General features: G+C 40.8%; 1 protein-coding gene across 19 annotated transcripts in view; it reads left to right on the top strand.

Annotated features, from left to right (window-relative positions):
* KMT2C (lysine methyltransferase 2C) overlaps window positions 1-20,991 on the top strand; it is a 335,375-nt gene that overhangs the window by 296,457 nt on the left and 17,927 nt on the right. For 18 of the 19 annotated variants that reach the window (XM_073334588.1, XM_073334594.1, XM_073334595.1 and 15 more), the window contains 6 exons: window positions 34-97; window positions 6,571-6,803; window positions 12,365-14,056; window positions 18,111-18,323; window positions 19,304-19,468; window positions 20,522-20,663. In XM_073334588.1, coding sequence (XP_073190689.1) covers window positions 34-97; window positions 6,571-6,803; window positions 12,365-14,056; window positions 18,111-18,323; window positions 19,304-19,468; window positions 20,522-20,663 — 2,509 coding nt within the window. The remainder of the gene's footprint in view (window positions 1-33; window positions 98-6,570; window positions 6,804-12,364; window positions 14,057-18,110; window positions 18,324-19,303; window positions 19,469-20,521; window positions 20,664-20,991) is intronic. The other variant, XM_073334591.1, reaches the window with a different exon arrangement.

The following is a 20,991-nucleotide window of genomic DNA, read 5'->3' on the forward strand; positions in this document are numbered from 1 at the left end:
GTCACTTTGCCTATACATTTTACTGATTTTTAGGATGGAAGTTTGACACCTCAGATTTCTAGGCCTAATCCTCCGAATTTTGGTCCTGGTTTTGTCAGTAAGTATAAACCTTATAATTTCTTGTATATGAACCTGGGGTTTCATATTGCAGTTTCTTTTTTAAAGGGAAATGTCACACATGAATACTTGATTGCCAAAAATGTTTTCCTAGCTCCACTAATTCTCTGGCTTACTTAAAATTTATCATTTCATAATTAAGATATTAATTCATAACAAAATACAAACTCTTAAAACATTAAAACAATATCAACATTTCATATTAACATTTTATCTAAAAAAAATCCTCAAAACATCGTGAGGAAAGATGGAAATTTATACAAATAGGAATCTGATAGTATTAATCATATAGAGTAATTAGTATTTTCCAATGGCAAAAGAATAGTAATTAATTATATATTAAACTACAGTCAGCTATCTCAAAAATCTAATAATGACTGCTGGCTCTCTATTGGAATAGTTATCCAAAATAACAAGTTATTTTTAATTTAAAAATGAAAAAGGTTTTTGCATCATCAGTCAAAAAGAAAAAAGATTTTTGGAATTTAGTTAAGCAAAGCTTGTCAGAAAACCAGAAAAACTAACTGCAGGAACCTCTACCTACAGAGAGAGCAATTTTAGTCATCCTGAATTGGTGTTTTTAGAAATACTTGGAAACGTGTATCTGTTTTAGTTGATACACCTAATATTTCATTTCCTCCTGCCCCGTCCCCAACAAACTGTAGTCCTTACATTCTATCATGAGAGAGATTTAACTGTAGATTTAAATACTGAACATTTTTTTACATATCCTAAGAAGTTTTTGTGTCTGTAAAAAATCTCCCCAAGTATTTAATAACAACAAAACAGAAGTAGCTAGATTCCCCCCTCCAGATATTGGAGGCCCAATGCACAAAATGCAGTTAGAAACTTTACTCGAGTTTTCTAGACTTTCTGGGAGGGATTTTCAATAACATTCAGCATTGATTTAACTATAATGAGACCAGATCTGGGCCAATATTGAGCCCTTTTGAAAATCCCACCCTCCTGGTTTTTTTTTGATGCAACAAGCAGTTACCCTTAACGAGGACATGTTAATATTTCAGTATGTTCAATCTCACTTTCCTGAGCCAAACATCTTTTCTCCACATCCACAAAGATATACTCTAACATTTCCACTCAGTTGTCACTTTGGGCAATATTATTAGACACAGAATCTAATCTAGCATTGAAGGAATCAAGGTATCCATTGAGAGTATGAATAGCTGTAAGAATTGAATCAGTAGATACACAAGATTCTGCAAGTGCGTGTAGTGCAGTGACAACTAAGGTAGAATAAGGTGGGTATTGGAGCACAAGGGAAGACCTATTTGTGCCAAAACCATTGTACATCATAAGGATATCTGCAAAACATGTTTATAATGGAGTTCTGTCCCTGTTTTTCTGTTTACTGTATCTATTGACTCACTTCTGGGTGACTGGGCAACAAATGGCAGATGAAATTCAATGTTGATAAATGCAAAGTAATGCACATTGGAAAATGTAATCCCAACTATACATATAAAATGATGGGGTCTGAATTAGCTGTTACCACTCAAGAAAGAGATCTGAACACATCCAAGTGAACAGAATGTTGGGAATCATTAAGTAAGGGATAAATAATAAAACAGGAAAATATCATATTGCCTCTATATAAATCCATGGTATGCCCACATCTTGAATACTGCATGCAGATGTGGTTGCCCCATCTCAAAAAGACAGATTGGACTTGGAAAAGGTTCAGAAAAGGACAACAAAAATTATTAGGGGTATGGAATGACTTCCATATGAGGAGAGATTAATAAGACTGGGACTTTTTAGCTTGGAAAAGAGATGACTAAGGGGGGATATGATAGAGCTCTATAAAATCCTGACTGGTGTGGAGAAAGTAAATAAGGAAGTGTTATTTACTCCTTCTCATAACACAAAAACTAGGTGCCACCAAATGAAATTAATAGGAAGCAGGACTAAAACAAACAAAGGGAAGTATTTTTTCACACAACGCACAGTCAACCTGTGGAACTCCTTGTCAGATGATGTTGTGAAGGCCAGCACTATAACAGGGTTCAAAAAAAAACTACATTCATGGAGGATAGGTCCATCAATGGCTATTAGGCAGGATGGGCAGGGAGGATGTCCCTAGCCACTGTTTGCCAGAAGCTGGGAATGGGTGACAGGGGATGGATCACTTGATGATTACCTGCTCTGTTCATTCCCTCTGGGGCACTTGCCATTGACCACTGTCGGAAGACAGGTTACTGGGCTAGATGGATCCTTGGTCTGACCCAGTATGGCATTTCTTATGTTCTATCATATGAGAAAACTGGTACTGTTCCCAGACCTGGCCTCCTTCTCCCCAATCCTAGACTGAAAGCAGCTGAGAATATTATTGGAAGTACAGTAGATTCTGCTTATTAGCAATCCCTCATTTGCCAGCAAAAAAAAGTTGCCATTATACAGCATTTGTCAATAAGCAGAAGGAAAGTTTGCAGGGCTGCAGCCAGGGAAGACGCATCCCAGTGCTTCCTTCGCTGGCTGCAGCCCCACAAACCTGCCTGCAGGCAGGGCAGCAGCAGGGAGGGAGGTTCCAGCCCAGATGCCAGGGCTTCTTACTCTGAGCAGAGGCCTTGGGGGCCCACAGAGCTGCATGGTACCTCTCCCTGTGCTTCCAGGGGGTCGAAGCTCCTCACATCCCAGCTCTTCCTTCTCTAGGTGCAGCCCCCAGCAGTGTGCAGCCCAGAGAGCACAGGGAAAGGTTACCACATAACTCTAGCATCAAGGCTGCAGCCCCGCTCCCTGCTAGTGCCCGCCCATAGCCTCCCCTCCCAGTCTGCAGCCCCTCACTTCCTATGTAGACCCTGTGCACTGGCAGGTTTTCAAGGCTGCAGTCCCAGAAGGAAGCTCTGGGTTGTGCTGAGCACTGGGCACAGGTAGGTTCGTGTGGCTGCAGCCAAGGAAGGCATGTCCCAGCCCTTCCTTCCCTGGCTGCAGCTTTGCAAACCGCCTGTGTCTGGAGCCTTTGTTCCAAAAAAATGTTTGTAATAAGAGGCATGCCATTGTCAATATCCAGAGGCCATTAACATTAAAGTAAATGGAATGGGATTAGCTCCTGGCAAAACGTTGCTATTAGCCCGATGTTAATATCTGGGTTGCTAGTAAGCAGAATCTACTGTAACATGCTTTGCCCCCAGGAGATGGGTGAAGGAGCCTTGGGGTTACTCTGTAGTGATCCTGATAGCCAAACTACATTTACGAGCTCTGAGAAGAGTAATACCCAGTTATCTGCCAAAAAGGGCAATTTCTGTAGTAAAAAGCCATTTGGGACTGGAGGCCCTTGACTGAGAACTGGAGAAATATGCATTGTACATAAAAGACAAATAAAAAGCTCTCCTAAAATAAATAAATAACACTGAGACCCATTTTAAGTTGATCTTATTGCAGTGACTTCAGTAGTTCTTCAAAACAGTTTTTATTTTAATTAATAATTCTGTAGATGCTTGAGATTACAAATATCTCATGCAGTCTAATTTTTCTCAGTGATTTTTTTTATATTTCTTCCATTTCCTAGTGGTCTTATGTAAAAAAATAATATAAAGAGATTCCCTTCTCACTGAATACAATTTTAAACACTATCTGTGGTCAGAGATGAGGTGATTTGTTACATTAATGGGCATAACTTTATATTCTTCTTCAAGTGATTGCTCAGGTCGATTCCATTCTAGGTGTGCGTGCGCCCATGTGCACGGTCGTCAGAGATTTTTGCCTTAGCGGGATCCATAGGGCCAGCTGTAGCTGACCCCTTGAGTGCCGCGCTCAGGTGTCAGTATATCAGGCACTGCTGGCCCTGCGCCCTCTCAGTTCCTTCTTCCCGCCCATGGTGGTTAGTTGGAATGCCTTTCCTTGCATAGCAAGGGCTAGCGGTTTCATATCTTCTGACTTCAAGCCTTAGGACCTTGGAAATAATTGTTTATAGTTAAGGCTGTGAGTTTGTCATGGAGGTCATGGATTCCATGACTTTCCCTGACCTCCATGACTTCTGCAGCGGCTGGTGTGCCTGGCTCAGGGGCAGCTCAGGCAGCCCCTGCGCCAGGTGCACCAGCTGCTGCTGGGGCCGTCTCGGGCCACTGCCACCTCCCATCCTGCAGTAAAGTTTGTGTTGGGGAGGGAGCAGGAGCACGGGATGGGGTGAGGTGGGCTCTGGAGGGCTCCCCGGAAGCAGCAACATCCCCCTCCCTCAACTTCTAGGCGGAGGTGTGGCCAGGCAACTCTGTGCACGGCCTCCGCCCAGAGTGCTGGCTTCGCAGCTCCCATTGGCTGGGAACCACAGCCAGTGGGAACTGCGGGAGTGGTGCCTGCAGGCTGAGCCTGCGTGCAGAGCTGCCTGGCCACACCTCCGCCTAGGAGCTAAGCAGCATTGCAGCTACCCCTTTGGCCGGATCTGCTGTCCCAGAACCATGGAAGCCTTTTACACCCGAACCTGGCGGCACTGCACTTGATGGCTTGGCTACTGCATGTCTAAGCGTGGACGAATGGGCATGCTTGGCCCATGTTCAGTAGATTTTTCTGGGTAGCAGGAAACCCTCCACCAGAGTGACTTATGTGGCCAAATGGAAAAGGTTCACGTGCTGGGCCCCGGAATGAGGTATTCGGGCCGTGCAGGCCCACTGCAGAAGGTACTGGATTATCTGCTGCACCTCAAACTCCAAGATTTGTCCCTGTCATCAATCAAGGTCGACCTGATCACTATCTCGGCTTTCCATCCTCCGTTCCAACACAGGTCGATCTTCACTCACGACACAACAGCATGGCTTTTGAAAGGTCTGGAGCATCTCTACCTGCACGTCTGGGATCCTGTCCCCTCGGAACCTGAATCTTGTGATGTTGAGGCTCACGGAGCCTCCCTTTGAGCCTCTGGCTTCCTGCTGTCTCCTGCTTCTCTCCTGGAAGGTTGCGTTCCTGATCACAATAACATCAGCCCGCAGGGTGTCCAAGATTAGGGCACTCACTTCGGAGCCGCCCTATACAGTCTTCTACAAGGATAAAGTCCAGCTGTGAACTCACCCAGCATTTCTGCGCAAGGTCGTTTCCCAGTTTCATACTAGCATGGATATATACTTACCCATCTTCTTTCCAAAGCCTCATGTGTCAGATAAGGAGCTCAGGCTACACATCCTTCCATCCAGGATGTCAGGAGGGCACCAGCCTTCTACGTAGATAGAACAAAGCCATTCTGTAAGTCAGTGCAGTTGTTCGTTGCCGTGGCAGACAGAATGAAAGGTCGCCCAGTGTCTGCTAAGAGGATTTTGTCCTTGATCACGGCCTGTATCTGCTACTGCTATGAGCTGGTGAAAGTGCCTCTGCTGGCGATCGCGACTGCACACTTGACTAGGGCACAAGTGTCGTCAGCAGCCTTCCTGGCACAGATACCATTCCAAGAGATCTGTAGGGCCACTACCTAGTTGTCTGTCCACATGTTCGCATCTCATTATGCGCTTACCCAGCAAGCTCGAGACGACGTTGCCTTTGGCAGAGCAGTGCTGCAAGCTGCAAAACCGTGAACTCTGAGCCCACTTCCATTGATACTGCTTGTGAGTCACTTAGAATGGAATCAACATGAGCAAGCACTTGAAGAAGAAAAATTGGTTACCCACCTTTTGTAACTGTTGTTCTTCAAGATGTGTAGCTCATGTCCATTCCATTACCTGCCCTCCTACCCTTCTGTCAGAGTTGCCAGCAAGAAGGAGTTGAGAGGGCGTAGGGCTGGCAGCACCTGATGTACCAACGCGTGAGCGTGGCACTCAAGGGGGCGCCACAGCTGGCCCTACGGATACCGCTAAGGCAAAAATCTCAGATAACTGTGCACATCTAGAATGGAATGGGCATGAGCAACACATCTCAAAAACCAACAGTTACGAAAGGTAGGTAACAATTTTTTTCAATCCCTTTGCTCTTATTACTCCTGTGGTCTGTGATTTCAATTGGCTATTTCAGTTGTGGTAAGGTGGTGTTTTTACCCTAGTATGCCCTACATGCTTTGTATCCTATCTGTTTGAGAGACTGCCTCTCCCCATGTGTTATGATCATCTGACATTCTTAAGTTTAGTTTAAACAGGAGGGGGCTGGTAGCAAAGTAAGGGTTTTCATTTCCCTTCTGGATCCACTAGAGCCCAAATTTGGTCATGACCAAATCATGGTACAAGATTCAGCTGTGCTCCTATGCTTCTCCTGTGTTGGGGGCTGATAGGGAGATAAATGGAATGATGGCATAGAGTTTGTTTTTGGGGAACTTGGTGGGGCTTAGATATTGTTTGGGATTTGAAAGCCTTTTTAGAAGTTCTATTTCTTTTTGTGCATTTTTGATGGATACTGTTGTTTTAAATTTTGTGCTGCACGTAGAAAATCTGAAAGCCACAATAAATAACTCCTCCATTTAAAACAAGAGTCCTTAGTATAATATTAATGGTTACTTTCCTTGTATTCCCTCCCCCACCCCAGATGATTCACAAAGAAAGCAATATGAAGAATGGCTACAAGAAACACAACAACTTCTTCAAATGCAACAGAAATACCTTGAAGAGCAAATTGGAGCACACAGAAAATCAAAAAAAGCGCTGTCAGCAAAACAACGCACTGCCAAAAAAGCTGGCCGTGAATTCCCAGAAGAAGATGCGGAACAGCTTAAGCATGTTACTGAGCAGCAAAGTATGGTCCAGAAACAGCTAGAACAGGTAACAATTTGGGGGGAGAAACAGGACAGCATCTTTTCTGTTTAATATTAAAGTGTAACACTATAAGATTACTTGTTCGTTTAAATCCACTAGATATGTATTGTAACTAGGGCTGTCAAATGATTAAAAAAATTAATCGTGATTAATTGCAAGATTAAAAATATTAATTGCAATTAATCATAGTTTTAATCACACTGTTAATAATAGAATACCAATTTAAATTTATTATAAGTATTTTTGGATTTTTTCTACATTTTCAAATATATTCATTTCAATGACAGTGCAGAATGCTAAGTGTACAGTGCTCATTTTATATTATTATTTGTATTAGAAATATTTGCACTGCAAAAAAAAATAAACAAAAGATAGTGAAATCTACAAGTCAAAGCATGAAGGGGCTTATGAACATTTAGCATCTCTGGCATGTAAATACCTTGCAATGCCGGCTACAAGAGTGCCATGCGAATGCCTGTTCTCACTTTCAGGTGACATTGTAAACAGGTAGCAGGCAGCATTATCTCCCGTAAATGGAAACAAATTGTTTGTCTTAGTGATTGACTGAACGAGAGGCAGGACTCAGTGGACTTGTAGGCTCTACAGTTTTACATTGTTTTGTTTTTGAGTGCAGTTATGTAACCAAAAAAAATTATTCATTTGTAAGTTACACTTTCATGATAAAAGAAAAGGAGTACTTGTGGCACCTTAGAGACTAACCAGTTTATTTGAGCATGAGCTTTCGTGAGCTACAGCTCACTTCATCGGATGCATACCGTGGAAACTGCAGCAGACTTTATATATACACAGAGAATATGAAACAATACCTCCTCCCACCCCACTGTCCTGCTGGTAATAGCTTATCTAAAGTGATCATCAGGTTGGGCCATTTCCAGCACAAATCCAGGTTTTCTCACCCTCCACTCCCCCACACAAATTCACTCTCCTGCTGGTGATAGCCCATCCAAAGTGACAACTCTTTACACAATGTGCATGATAATCAAGTTGGGCCATTTCCTGCACAAATCCAGGTTTTCTCACATCCCCCCCACCCCCATACACACACAAACTCACTCTCCTGCTGGTAATAGCTCATCCAAACTGACCACTCTCCAAGTTTAAATCCAAATTAAACCAGAACATCTGGGGGGGGGGGGGGTAGGAAAAAACAAGAGGAAATAGGCTACCTTGCATAATGACTTAGCCACTCCCAGTCTCTATTTAAGCCTAAATTAATAGTATCCAATTTGCAAATGAATTCCAATTCAGCAGTTTCTCGCTGGAGTCTGGATTTGAAGTTTTTTTGTTTTAAGATAGCGACCTTCATGTCTGTGATTGCGTGACCAGAGAGATTGAAGTGTTCTCCAACTGGTTTATGAATGTTATAATTCTTGACATCTGATTTGTGTCCATTTATTCTTTTACATAGAGACTGTCCAGTTTGACCAATGTACATGGCAGAGGGGCATTGCTGGCACATGATGGCATATATCACATTGGTGGATGTGCAGGTGAACGAGCCTCTGATAGTGTGGCTGATGTTATTAGGCCCTGTGATGGTGTCCCCTGAATAGATATGTGGGCACAATTGGCAACGGGCTTTGTTGCAAGGATAAGTTCCTGGGTTAGTGGTTCTGTTGTGTGGTATGTGGTTGTTGATGAGTATTTGCTTCAGGTTGCGGGGCTGTCTGTAGGCAAGGACTGGCCTGTCTCCCAAGATTTGTGAGAGTGTTGGGTCATCCTTTAGGATAGGTTGTAGATCCTTAATAATGCGTTGGAGGGGTTTTAGTTGGGGGCTGAAGGTGACGGCTAGTGGCGTTCTGTTATTTTCTTTGTTAGGCCTGTCCTGTAGTAGGTAATTACACAACAGTACTTGTATAAGGTGAATTGAAAAATACTGTTTCTTTTGTTTACCTTTTTACAGTGCAAATATTTGCAATAAAAATAATATAAAGTGAGCACTGTACACTTTGTATTCTGAATTGTAATTGAAATCAGTATATTTGAAAATGTAGAAAAACATCCAAATGTTTATAATAAATTTAAATTGGTATTCTATTATTGTTTAACAGTGCGATTAAAACTGCTCTTAATCATGATTAATTTTTTTAATCGAGTTAATTTGTTTTGAGTTAATTGCTTGAGTTAACTGTGATTAATTGACAGCCCTAATTGTAACTATTAAACACAGTGCAATTCATGTAAAAAACAAACAAACAACAAAACCCCTCATGTTTCACGAGTAATGTCAGTTATGAGATTCAGTTTCTCAGCATTACTGGAACTACAAGAAAAAACACTACAGTAGCAAAGGAAAAAAACCTGTTTTAAGAGTTTGGGAAGAGAGAGACTGGGTGGCAGCAGTGCGAGGGAAAGCCAGAGTCTATTCAGATGCACTGTCAATTATATAAGAATAGGAACATCTTGAAATATACGGCTATATTTCAACTGAAGGAATCCTTCACCTGAAGGAATCTATCAACTAAGGGTTTTCTCTCCAATTTTATCATATCACCAGTTTCACTTGGTAGCATTCTACCTTTGTAATTGCCAGTTATGTGTCATTTATTTTATATTTTCCTGTTCAAATGCCTTCTTTTATTAAAGTTTAATTTCATATTTTTGAATGATCTTCCTTTGTTTTGTGAAAAACAAGAAATTCATAGAGAATACTCGGAGAGAGCTTATCATGTTACATGGTCACTATATAAAATAGTCACAGTTCAGAAGAAATCTGTTACTAAAGCTGTGCTGAGTGCAGTTGAGGAGCCTCTTTCTTATTCTTTAGAATTTAAGCCCAGGGTATCAAACTCATTTGGAGGACAGGGGTGCACTTGTGGGCCGGGATATAATGTAAAGACTTTATGGTACCCGCAGCCCACAGCAGATATTCCACTGATGTCAGTAGGAAGTTTGCACAGTGATTTTTTTCTGAAGTAACGAAGCTTTATTTATTATTTGTATAGCAGTCACTCTCATTCGCTAAGAAAATATTAGAATATTAGAGGTCCACTTTAGACCTCTGCTACTTCTACCTTTTGTTTCTCTTCCTTCCTCCTCATCTTCTCTCTGTTTCTCTCCCTTCCTCGGTCTTTCATTTCTGTTCTACCCTCAGTATCTCCTTCCCTGCAATAACTCCCAGATCTCACCCCTTTTATGTGCTGAAATGTGCTTTAGCATGGAGACTCCCATCAGATTAATACGGAGAGAGGAGGTCACAGTTTTTAGTCATTGTTTCAGTCTGGCTGCAGACTAGGGCAAACATCATGACATCAGTTTACCTTGGCTCATGTTTGAAAAGTAATCTCTGCAGCCATGAGGGTTAGAAACTGACTTTTTTTTAAAAAGTGAAGAATTCTGCAGTGTGTGAGGCCATCATGCAAGTCACATAACTACATCATGTCACTGGATCCAGCCCACAAACTGTATATTTGACACACCTGGCCTAGGTCCTGATTCCTCAAAGCACTTAAACTTGTGCTTAACTTTCATCGAATTTTTAAGTCCCATTGAAGTCAATGGGGTTAAAGTTAAGCATGTATTTTTAATTGCTCCAGTAAACTGAGGCCTTATGTCTTTGGCCAGCAGTGTTGGGCACAGTATTCTGCAAGGCATAATTGAGCAATTGTCGGTCGTATCTTCTTGCAATGGATATCTGTTCGTGAAGTATAGAATGTTTCTTGCCTTTTCTTTCCAATTTGTAGAAAGAGCATTTTCCTAGAAGGGGCTTGGTGCAATTCTGTAGAGACAGATGTGATGGGAAGATGAAGCAACCAAATATAGTTTAATTTAAAAATTTTTTAACAACAATAGATCATGGATAAAGGAAACTTTTTTCATACAATATTGGTAATAATGCCTTGCACATACTCTACTTCATTCTAGTCTTATGCTTCTGTTACAGTTGCTAGCCATGATATTAATGATAGATAATTATGGCCTGTTAGTTAAGGTTGTTTTATTTTCTATTATTTTATAAACCTAAATTGCATTTGATGCCAGAAGGTGCCGAGCTCCCTCAGTTTCCTTTGAAGTCAGTGATGCCCTGATTAAGAACAACACTTAAACATATGCTTAAGTGGAACTTAAACGTGCTCGAATTTAAATATGTGCTTAAATGTTTTTCTGAACAAAGGCCTGAAAGCTGAAGGGTGCTTAGCTGGCTCCAGGCTCAAGCCCCAGTGCCTATTGCCATTGGGCCAAAAGAAATCTGATGAGGTTCAACAAGGACAAGTGCAGAGTCCTGCACTTAGGATGGAAGAATCCCATGCACCGCTACAGGCTAGGGACCAAATGGCTAGGCAGCAGTTCTACAGAAAAGGACCTAGGGGTTACAGTGGACGAGAAGCTGGATATGAGTCAACAGTGTGCCCTTGTTGCCAAGAAGGCCAATGGCATTTTGGGATGTAGAAGTAGGGGCATTGCCAGCAGAACAAGGGACGTGATCATTCCCCTCTATTTGACATTGGTGAGGCCTCATCTGGAGTACTGTGTCCAGTTTTGGGCCCCACACTACAAGAAGGACGTGGAAAAATTGGAAAACATCCAGCGGAGGGCAACAAAAATGATTAGGGGACTGGAACACATGACTTATGAGGAGAGGCTGAGGGAACTGGGATTGTTTAGTCTGCGGAAGAGAAGAATGAGGGGGGGATTTGATAGCTGCTTTCAACTAGCTGAAAGGGCGTTCTAAAGAGGATGGATCTAGACTGTTCTCAATGGTAGCAGATGACAGAACATGGAGTAATGGTCTCAAGTTGCAGTGAGGGAGGTTTAGGTTGGATATTAGGAAAATCTTTTTCACTAGGAGGGTGATGAAACACTGGAATGCGTTACCTAGGGAGGTGGTGGAATCTCCTTCCTTGGATATTTTTAAGGTCAGGCTTGACAAAGCCCTGGCTGGGATGATTTAAGTGGGGAATGGTCCTGCTTTGAGCAGGGGGTTGGATTAGATGACTTCCTGAGGTCCCTTCCAACCCTGATATTCTATGATTCTATGATTGCAATCAAGCTTCCACTGTACATTTAATACCAAAGGTATATCTCTATAGAGCCTGCACTTCAGGTGCTCTAGAGCTTTTTTAAAATAGTCTTTACTTTAAATGTTTTTTTCACATAAATACAAACATTAGTAACAAATAAAACAAAAGTCACTACTTGGCAAATGTCAGTAACATATATTTTTATGCATAATTTATTTCTTATTTACCTATATATTGCAAGTTCTCTGCAGTTTTGAATAGTGCTGCATAATGAAACTATAGTTTAAAGATCAGCGCTGCTTCTGAAATATTGTCCCTTATTCTGGTTCTTTGTGGTTGTATGTTGTGTAATCAGTTAATAGTATGGAGATTGGCATTGGGAAGGATTGCACTCTTTTTGGTTAGATGATGGATATTGGACATGAAATGACTAAGTAAATAAGCTTAATGTGTTCCAGTGCCGATCTTGGACAAGCCTCATTTTCCAATGAAATAATTTCAATGTGGTATATCCTGTATATTTGAGGTCTATTATATATTAAGTAGAAACTTGTAGAGATGAGTAATGACTTGTCTAAATTTCAGATTCGAAAACAGCAAAAGGAACATGCAGAGCTCATTGAGGAATATCGAATCAAGCAGCAGCAGCAACAGTGTGGGATAACACCACATGCTATAATGCCAGGAGTCCAGTCTCAGCCACCTATGGTTCCAGGAGGAACACCACCAGTAATGAATCAGCAAAACTTCCCCATGGTAGCACAACAACTCCAGCATCAGCAGCACACAGTTGTAATTCCTGGGCAATCCAACCCAGCCAGAATGCCAAATTTACCTGGGTGGCAACCTGCAACTGCTCCTCCAAATCACCTCCCCCTCAATGCTCCAAGGATGCAGCCTCCAATGACGCAGTTGCCAATGAATCCTGGCACACCAACTCCAGTGCCAAGTTCCAATGCAAATGCACAGTCAGGACCACCACCAAGGGTTGAATTTGATGATAATAACCCATTTAGTGAAAGTTTTCAAGAGCGGGAACGAAAGGAGCGTTTACGAGAGCAGCAGGAACGGCAACGAATACAGCTTATGCAGGAGGTGGACCGACAGAGGGCTTTGCAGCAGAGGATGGAAATGGAACAACATGGCATGATAGGGTCAGACTTAAGTAATAGAGCTTCCTTGTCTCAGATACCTTTCTTTAACTCTGACCTATCCTGTGATTTCATGCCGCCTCCACGACCCCTTCAGCAATCTCCACAGCAGCAAATGGGGCAAGTTTTGCAACAAGGCCCTGTGAACTCACCACCTGCAGTAAATTTTTTGCAAAGCAATGAGCGAAGACCACTGGGGCCTGCCCCTTTTGGATCTGAACCACCGTCAATTCCTGGTGGATCCCCTAACTACCATTCTGTAAAACAATCCCATGGCAGTATCTCTGGGACCAGCTTCACGCAGAACCAAGTAAGGCCTCCATTTGTGCCTGGTATACCTGCAGGACTTCCAGCAGCTGGTAGTGGTCCTTCATGTGGCCAAGATACCAGCATGTCCCATGCACCAAATTTCCCTGGATCAAGTCAGTCTCTCATTCAGCTGTACTCTGATATAATTCCAGAAGAGAAAGGAAAAAAGAAAAGGACACGAAAAAAGAAAAAGGATGATGATGCTGAGTCAATAAAAGCCCCATCAACTCCACATTCAGATATAACTGCACCCCCAACTCCAGCTGTTTCAGATTCTACCTCTACCCCAACAGTTAGCACACCCAGTGAACTTACTCATCATCAGGATGAGTCAGCGGAGCTAACAGGCTCATCAACAACAAATGCTGTGGAGAACTCGCCTTCCTTAGAGCTGGAATGTAAGCATTCCAATAGTGGTTTGCTCCAAAAGAAATTGCCTCAGAAATCAAGTGTAAATCCTGAGACTGAAAAGGGCAAGACAGATGTGCCTGCCAGCATTCAGGAAATTAAACTGGAAAAAGCAGAATCTGATCAATGTTCTGTTCAAGCTGAGCCTAAAACAGAGAATCAAAGTGGTATTACGATAGAAGAAGATAAGGCCTCGCCGCACCCTGCCTCTTCAGCACAGAGTCCAGCACAATCAACCAGCACCCCAGCAGCAAAAGGGGAGTCAGGGAATGAACTGCTGAAACACTTGCTTAAAAATAAAAAATCATCCTCTCTTTTAAATCAGAAATCAGAGAACAGCTGCCGATCAGAAGAAGAAAGTGCTGGGGACAACAAACTAGTGGAGAAACAGAACCCAGCTGAAGGAATGGTAAGGTGGTTGTTTTTGAAATGCATATCAACATGTAAAGGGCCAGGTGGTGACAATTTAGTGCCAAGCAAGGGGCAGCAAGTTGTGATGCCTCTGGAGCAGCCCCATTGCAGAGAAGGGGAGAATCCCCAAAACACTAATCTCCATCCCAGTCTCCCTGCTGCTCTGATGCAGGGGTAAACCTGTTGCAATGTATGCTCTGCAGTATGGTGTGCAGTTAGCTGTGCCAATGGGGGAAGAGGTGGAATCAAGGCTCTGCCCAGCTGAGCAAGGGTGGGACGTTAGCAGCTCACAGATTCCAAGGCCAGAATGGTCCATTGTGATCACCTAGTGTGACCTCCTGTATAACACAGGCCTAGAACTGCCCCAAAATAATTCCTAGAGCAGAGCTTTTGGAAAAATATCCAGCCTTGATTTAAAAATTGTCAGTGATGGAGAATCCACCGTGACTCTTAGTAAGTTGTTCTGATGGTTAATTACTTTCCCAGTTAAAAATATACGCTTATTTCCAATCTGAATTTGTCTATCTTCAACTTCCAGCCATTGGAGGACGATATACCTTTCTCTGCTAGACTGAAGAGTCCATTATTAATTATTTGTTCTCATGTAGGTAGTTACAGATTGTAATCAAGTTACTTCTTGATCTTCTCTTTGTTAAACTAAATTGATTGAGCTCCTTGAGTCTGTCACTGTAAGACAGGTTTTCTAATCCTTTAATCATTCTCATGTCTCTTCTCTGAACCCTCTCCAACTTATCAGTATCCTTCTTGAATTGTGAACAACGGAACTGGACACAGTATTCCTGCAGCAGTTCCACCAGTGCCAAATACAGAGGAAAATAATCTCTCTAATCCTACTTGAGATTCCCCTATTTATGCATCCAAGGATGGCATTACCCTTTTAGCCACAGCATTGCACTGGGAGGCCGTGTTCAGCTGGTTATCCACCATGGCCCCCAAGTCCTTTTCAGGGCCCCCGAGTCCCCAAATACAGAACAGCAATATTTATTGAACACTCTGCCTCTTCTGTATTATTACTGATAATTCTACCATTTCCATCTAGTGGACGAGTACCATTGTTAGGATTCTTTTTATTTCTAGTATTCTTAAGAGACTCCTCCTTATTGTCCTTAACTCTGCAGAGGTAGCACAGGTGCAAGGGAGTAAGGGCACCTTATCCGCACACTCTCCCAACTCACTTGCACACAGCACAGGCCACAATCTGCCCCGAAGTAAATCGGCCACTTCAGAAGGACTCATTTTTAATATAATACAGTAGTTCAGCCTGTTCACAAATGAATATCCCTAAAAATAATACAAAGGTTAATTTTTTTCTATAGACAATCATCATTTTAAAACTGGCACATTTCTAATGTTTACCAAGAGTAATGCTGGGGTTTAAATTCTGTTTTTTTCATGTCAGCAGAACTATATATCAGTACATTTCTTTTGTATCGTGGCTCCTGTCCTCAATGTTCCAAGCATCAACTACCTCCACTTTTTGACTATTTTCTAAAGATTCCTACTCGAAAGATCTGGCAGTATAGGAGAGGGAAAAAAGTGTTCCAAACCTCCTAATTGTGCGTGTATCCCCATGGTCTTTTCATTTGTCTGTAACATCCACTTGTTTCCTATCTTAAATTAGGCCCAGGTGCGGCTTCCATGCTCTGCACAGACAAGGAGCCTGCTCATGTGTATGAGCCTGCAGATTTGGACCTTAACTTACAAACCCTTCAAGTCAGGGACTATCTTTTCCCTACATTTGTACAGCACCTAGCCCAATGGTACCCTAATCCAGTTTGAGACCTCTGGGCAGCTCTGCAAATAATAATGTTTATTATTTAGAGTGTTCCCTTTTTGTCAGATAAATAAGCACATCTGCTGAATGAATGACAAGGCTGACAGCTAAGGTGTTTATAGCAAGTAAACTCAGAAGACAATACTGGCATTAGGGTTTATTAGCCCAGGATAGTGATATTGCCTAATTACTAGAATGCAATCTCAGACTTTTAGTATTGTACATTTTAAATGTAACATTCAAATTTTAATTTCAGTAATTTCAGATTAAAAAATAATTTTCCTATTTCTCATGAAAGGTTAATTGCCTGAATATATATAAATCCTTTTGGGCCTTCCTTTTCCACTCTAGTCATCCACCTTCTCTCCCTCCTCACTTTTCACTGTCTTACAGTGCTGGCTATTAAAAAAAAAACTTTTAAAAAATGTTGTCTTTACCGACAGTTGCCACTCTCTCTGCAATACGGCAGTATTTCCTTATATTTGGCATAGGAATTAACTGCTGTATCTTGGGAAAAGGGCTTTGATAACTGCTGACTTTTTAATAGTAACTGCTGTGTTAATTGGATACAGTCCCATTTCCTCGCCCTGATTATTAGTGAGCAAAGCTCATCTCTCTACAGTAACTTTGATATTTATTGGTTTACATTGTGTTACAAAGTGAATTGACAGAGGCTGGGTACTTCTGATAAATTTTTTAAATTATATATGTAAACTTACATGTATGAGAGGAAGAGACAAGAATCAAAAGGTGTTCCCCTTCATCAGTTTTCCAGCTCTATTTTCTTTGCCTTTCGGTAATTTTTTTCTACTTTTAAGTAAATTTTGTAGTTTTTCTGGTTTAGTTGAAGAGTAGTCAGAAGCTGAGGCAACTGTCTTTGCAGTTGGCAAAGAAGTTAAAAAAATTTGAATACAAGAATCAATCAGAGAAGAGATATTTGCATATTCATAGTATGATTGAGAAATAATTGTACAATTAATATGGAAATCCCTGTACTCTGGCTAAAATTGGCTAACAGCCAATCAGAGTACAGATACTCGCATAGTTATGGAAATCAGACATGCAAGACTCAAGCAGAATGCAGGGAAATGTATAACTTGGGAAAATCTGCAATTATGCATTAGAGAACATATGGTATGCCTGCACTCTAGCTGAGGCAATTCTATTTCTCAGTAACATTTCTATAGCTAATAGTTTTACTAGTATGGGGCGGAAACTGTATCATCAGGTTAATGGCTGTTGGATAATTTAATTATTAAAAAAGGGTAGAGGTAGGAAAACTGGTGGGGAGGGAAAGCAGGATCTGCTCACCCCAATCACTTTATTGTTAGCATGTCTGGTATTTTGTTGTCATCCTAGTTTTCCCCTCCGATTGTGTTGTGACTCCATGAAATCTTAACACAGCCTGGAAGCAAAATAAAGTCAGCTCAGAGTGAATGAAATCTGATAAAAATAACTGGAAGTGGGTGGTGAGGGGTTGGTAGTATAAACAGATGTTAGGAATCCATCACTGAAAGGTATACTGAGGGAGTGATTTGGGGTTTCCGTGATGTAAAGTATGATTACAGCAGGTTAGATCAATAATTGAAATACTGAATATTTTAGTCTTTCTTTTTACTTCACCCTGTCACTTGCACCATTAAATCCTATGCTAATTGTTTTACACAGTTATCTCTTTATATGAAGAAATGCATTAAAAGTATTGTTGTGAAACTATTTTTTTTGTACTCAGTACAAAGCAAAATTGTTAGTTTTAGCCATAAATCAACATTTGTCTCAGAATATATTTACATTAAGTGAACCTTTGTGAATTGTTCCTGAAGCCAGTTCTTCTTTTATTATGCCCTAGTGAATACCCCTAATTAAGGGTATAAGTTTTAGCAAACATTCAGAAGACACTTCTGGTCTATAATTTTTAAGGACATTTGTAGGCATCAATGGAGTTAATGATAGTTCATATATTGTATTGTGGACTCAAAAACAGCAGTTACAATTGTCAGTGTGGTGGAAAAGTGAACAAAGTATAAACTACAGGATGTTGTCTTCTGTCAGATGTACTGTATCACTTAGTATAGTGCACAGGAAATTTGGGGATTAAACTTTCAAGTGTCAGATATTTTCTTTATTATTTTCACATTATTTTCTTTCTTCATCATTATTAGAAATATACAACAAAACTTGTTATAAAAACAATGTGAAATTAACATGGACCTGAACAAATGCATCCCATGTTGCTTAACTTTCCTTTTTCCATCAGCCAACTGTGGGGAATCAAATGCAAGGTGCATTTGGATGTGGGAATAGCCAGCTTCAGAGAACAGATGTAGGAAATGAAATAAAGAAACAACGAAATAAACGGACTCAGAGGACTGGAGAGAAGGCAGCTCCTCGGTCTAAGAAAAGAAAAAAAGAAGAGGAGGAAAAACAGGCTCTTTATCCGAACACGGATACATTTCTCCAACTAAAACAGGTGAGTGTTTAGAGAATGTCCAGTCCATCAGGAGTAGCTTTAAGAGAATGGATTCAGAGTGGGGAAAAAAGAAATTTACAATTATGCTGAGTTTGGAGTGGATCTGGGTGGAGAATAGCAATTCCAATTCATGGAGGATTTTTACATTTTTTTTCATTCCAATTTAGAACAAAACCCACAAATTTCAAAATTATCCATAAAATCTGAAAAAAATTGTTTCAAAAAATCAAAATGTTTCTTTTCAATAATTTCAAAATGAAATTCTGCCAGGCCAGGAGCCCACAAGCCCTGAGAATTGTTTTGATGTTGATGAATCAATGCTTTCCCACTGGAACAACATTCCCTTGGAAATTTTCTTAACAGTTCTAGTTTTGAGCATTTTATGATGCGAATGTCACATTACCCCAATATTAAAACCCTCCCCCCACCTTGACTTTAAATATGTGAACTTTCTTATTGTAATAATAAGACCTAACTCTTCTGTAGCAATTTTCATCCATAGATCTCAAAGCGCTTTACAAAGAAGGTTAGTATCATCCTCATCTCACAGATGGGGAAACTGCGGCACGGGGAAGGCTATGCTTAACAAAACATGCAAACCAATTTTCCTCTGCTTGTGTATAGTGGTTGGCATTTAAAAGTCAATATTTAACATACAGTGTTATGAGATTTTGTTCCAATTCACCAAAGCACTTGGGTACATGCTTAAAGTTAAAGCTAACCTATTATATGTACTTAATTCTGATTGAAGTCAATGGGACTTAAGGATGTATTTAAAATTAAGCATGAGCGGAAATCCTTTGCCAAATTGCAACCTTATTTCCTGTTCTAATAAGTATAAGGAAATACTGATGTATTTCAGAGGCTATATGACTTTTTAGTGGTAACCACTCTACTGATATTACTCTGGAAACTTTTCTGTCCAGTTAGCATCTTTTATTTTATTTGGTGTATTCATCTCTATCCATTTTTCTCTATAGCAACTCTCTCTGCTACCTCTAATGGAACCAATAATTGGAGTGAGCTTTGCACATTTTCTCCCTTATGGCAGTGGCCAGCTAAATGGTGGAAATCGACTTATGGGAAGTTTTGGTAGTGCTACTCTTGATGGGGTTTCTGATTACTATTCTCAACTGATCTACAAGGTATGTTTTTCCATCTAGATTTCCCATGTCTGTTCTCCGTAAAAAAACAAGGTAAAGGGGATTATTTGCATTAACTATCTCCTAGGAGTCTCTCCTGTGCAGCTAAAAAGAGACATTTGCTATTGCTAGACTGTATATTGCATTCAACTGTGAAGTATTTGTTGTTTTGCTCTACGAAACATGGAATCAAAGAATAGAAACCATGTTGTAAACATATTTAAAAAATACAAGCACTGCATTTGCAAACTGATGCTAATTGGTGAAAATTGTAATTAAGGCTTTCTGGAGCAGAAAAGGCTGAATATCCAGTACTTTACAAAGTCATTGAGAGCAGCAAAGCATTTCTTAATGAGAATTAGTTGGGAAATAGACCTTCATCATTTGTCCAATAGTCCCTGGTTAAGGACTTAAAAACTGTGAACAAAATAATCTGTTTGTTGCAGGTCTAATAGCCCACAGAATTTAAAACTCAGGCTCTTGGGGGGCTGAAAGACAATATTGAGAGAATAGGAAGAATGTCAACAGACAGAGGACCAGATTTGGCATGCAGTTACTCGAGCATAAAACTGGAATGACGCTCTGAAGACCATCTGAACTATTCCAGTTTTACACCAGAGTTACTGAGCTAAGAATCTGGCTCAGCAAGGGCAGCTGGTGAACTTGGAAACCAATAATGAAGTTTAATGTCTGTAGACACTGCTCCAGAAAGGCTAAATCCTTAAGTCTTCACTCAGTTTTTCCTTAGACATAACTCTCAGAATGTTTAAGAGTTATGTCTAAGTGGTTTAGGAATCTACCCCTCCCCTACAATAATATAATTAAATCCGTGCCAGACACTATAATGTGTGTTGTGTCTTTGTATACTAGGTAGTTTTGTAGCAGGTGTGTTCATCTATTTTCCTGTGTATTTGGGAAGTAAATATTAATTTTTATGTATTCAGCGCTGCCTCTGTATGTTTAAAACCTACAAGTATTTACTCTTACTGGAAGTGTGCCTCTGTGTTGTATTTACCTGTTTAAAAGCTAATTTTAAAATCCTTTGGTCTCATGCAGCAGAATAATCTGAGTAATCCTCCGACACCCCCAGCCTCTCTCCCTCCGACACCACCTCCAGTGGCTTGTCAAAAGATGGTGAATGGATTTGCAACTACTGAGGAACTTTCTGGAAAGGCTGGAATGCTGGGCGGACATGATGGTAAGCTTTTAGTGTGCTGCCTCCTTAAAAGAGGTATCGTGCTGGTACTGAAGTATGAAATGCGCACTGCGCCTTATTCGATGCAGTTTGATTTTATCGTATACAAATGAACATGAGACTCCTCTGTCTGGAAGGTTGTAATTGATTCTGTCCAACATGTGTAATTATGCATATTCCATGCCAAAACTATGCTGAGAGCACTGTCAGTGCACAGTTAAACACTCAAAAGTCAGGAAAAAACAAAGGGAAAGCTGCATGCATAATGTAGATTACAAGACCGCTTTAAAGCTTTCTTAGCTGCATGTGCTTTCACAGAGCAGCCTTCCAT

Source organism: Lepidochelys kempii, chromosome 2 (assembly GCF_965140265.1).
Source record: "Lepidochelys kempii isolate rLepKem1 chromosome 2, rLepKem1.hap2, whole genome shotgun sequence".
Taxonomy (NCBI): domain Eukaryota; kingdom Metazoa; phylum Chordata; order Testudines; family Cheloniidae; genus Lepidochelys; species Lepidochelys kempii.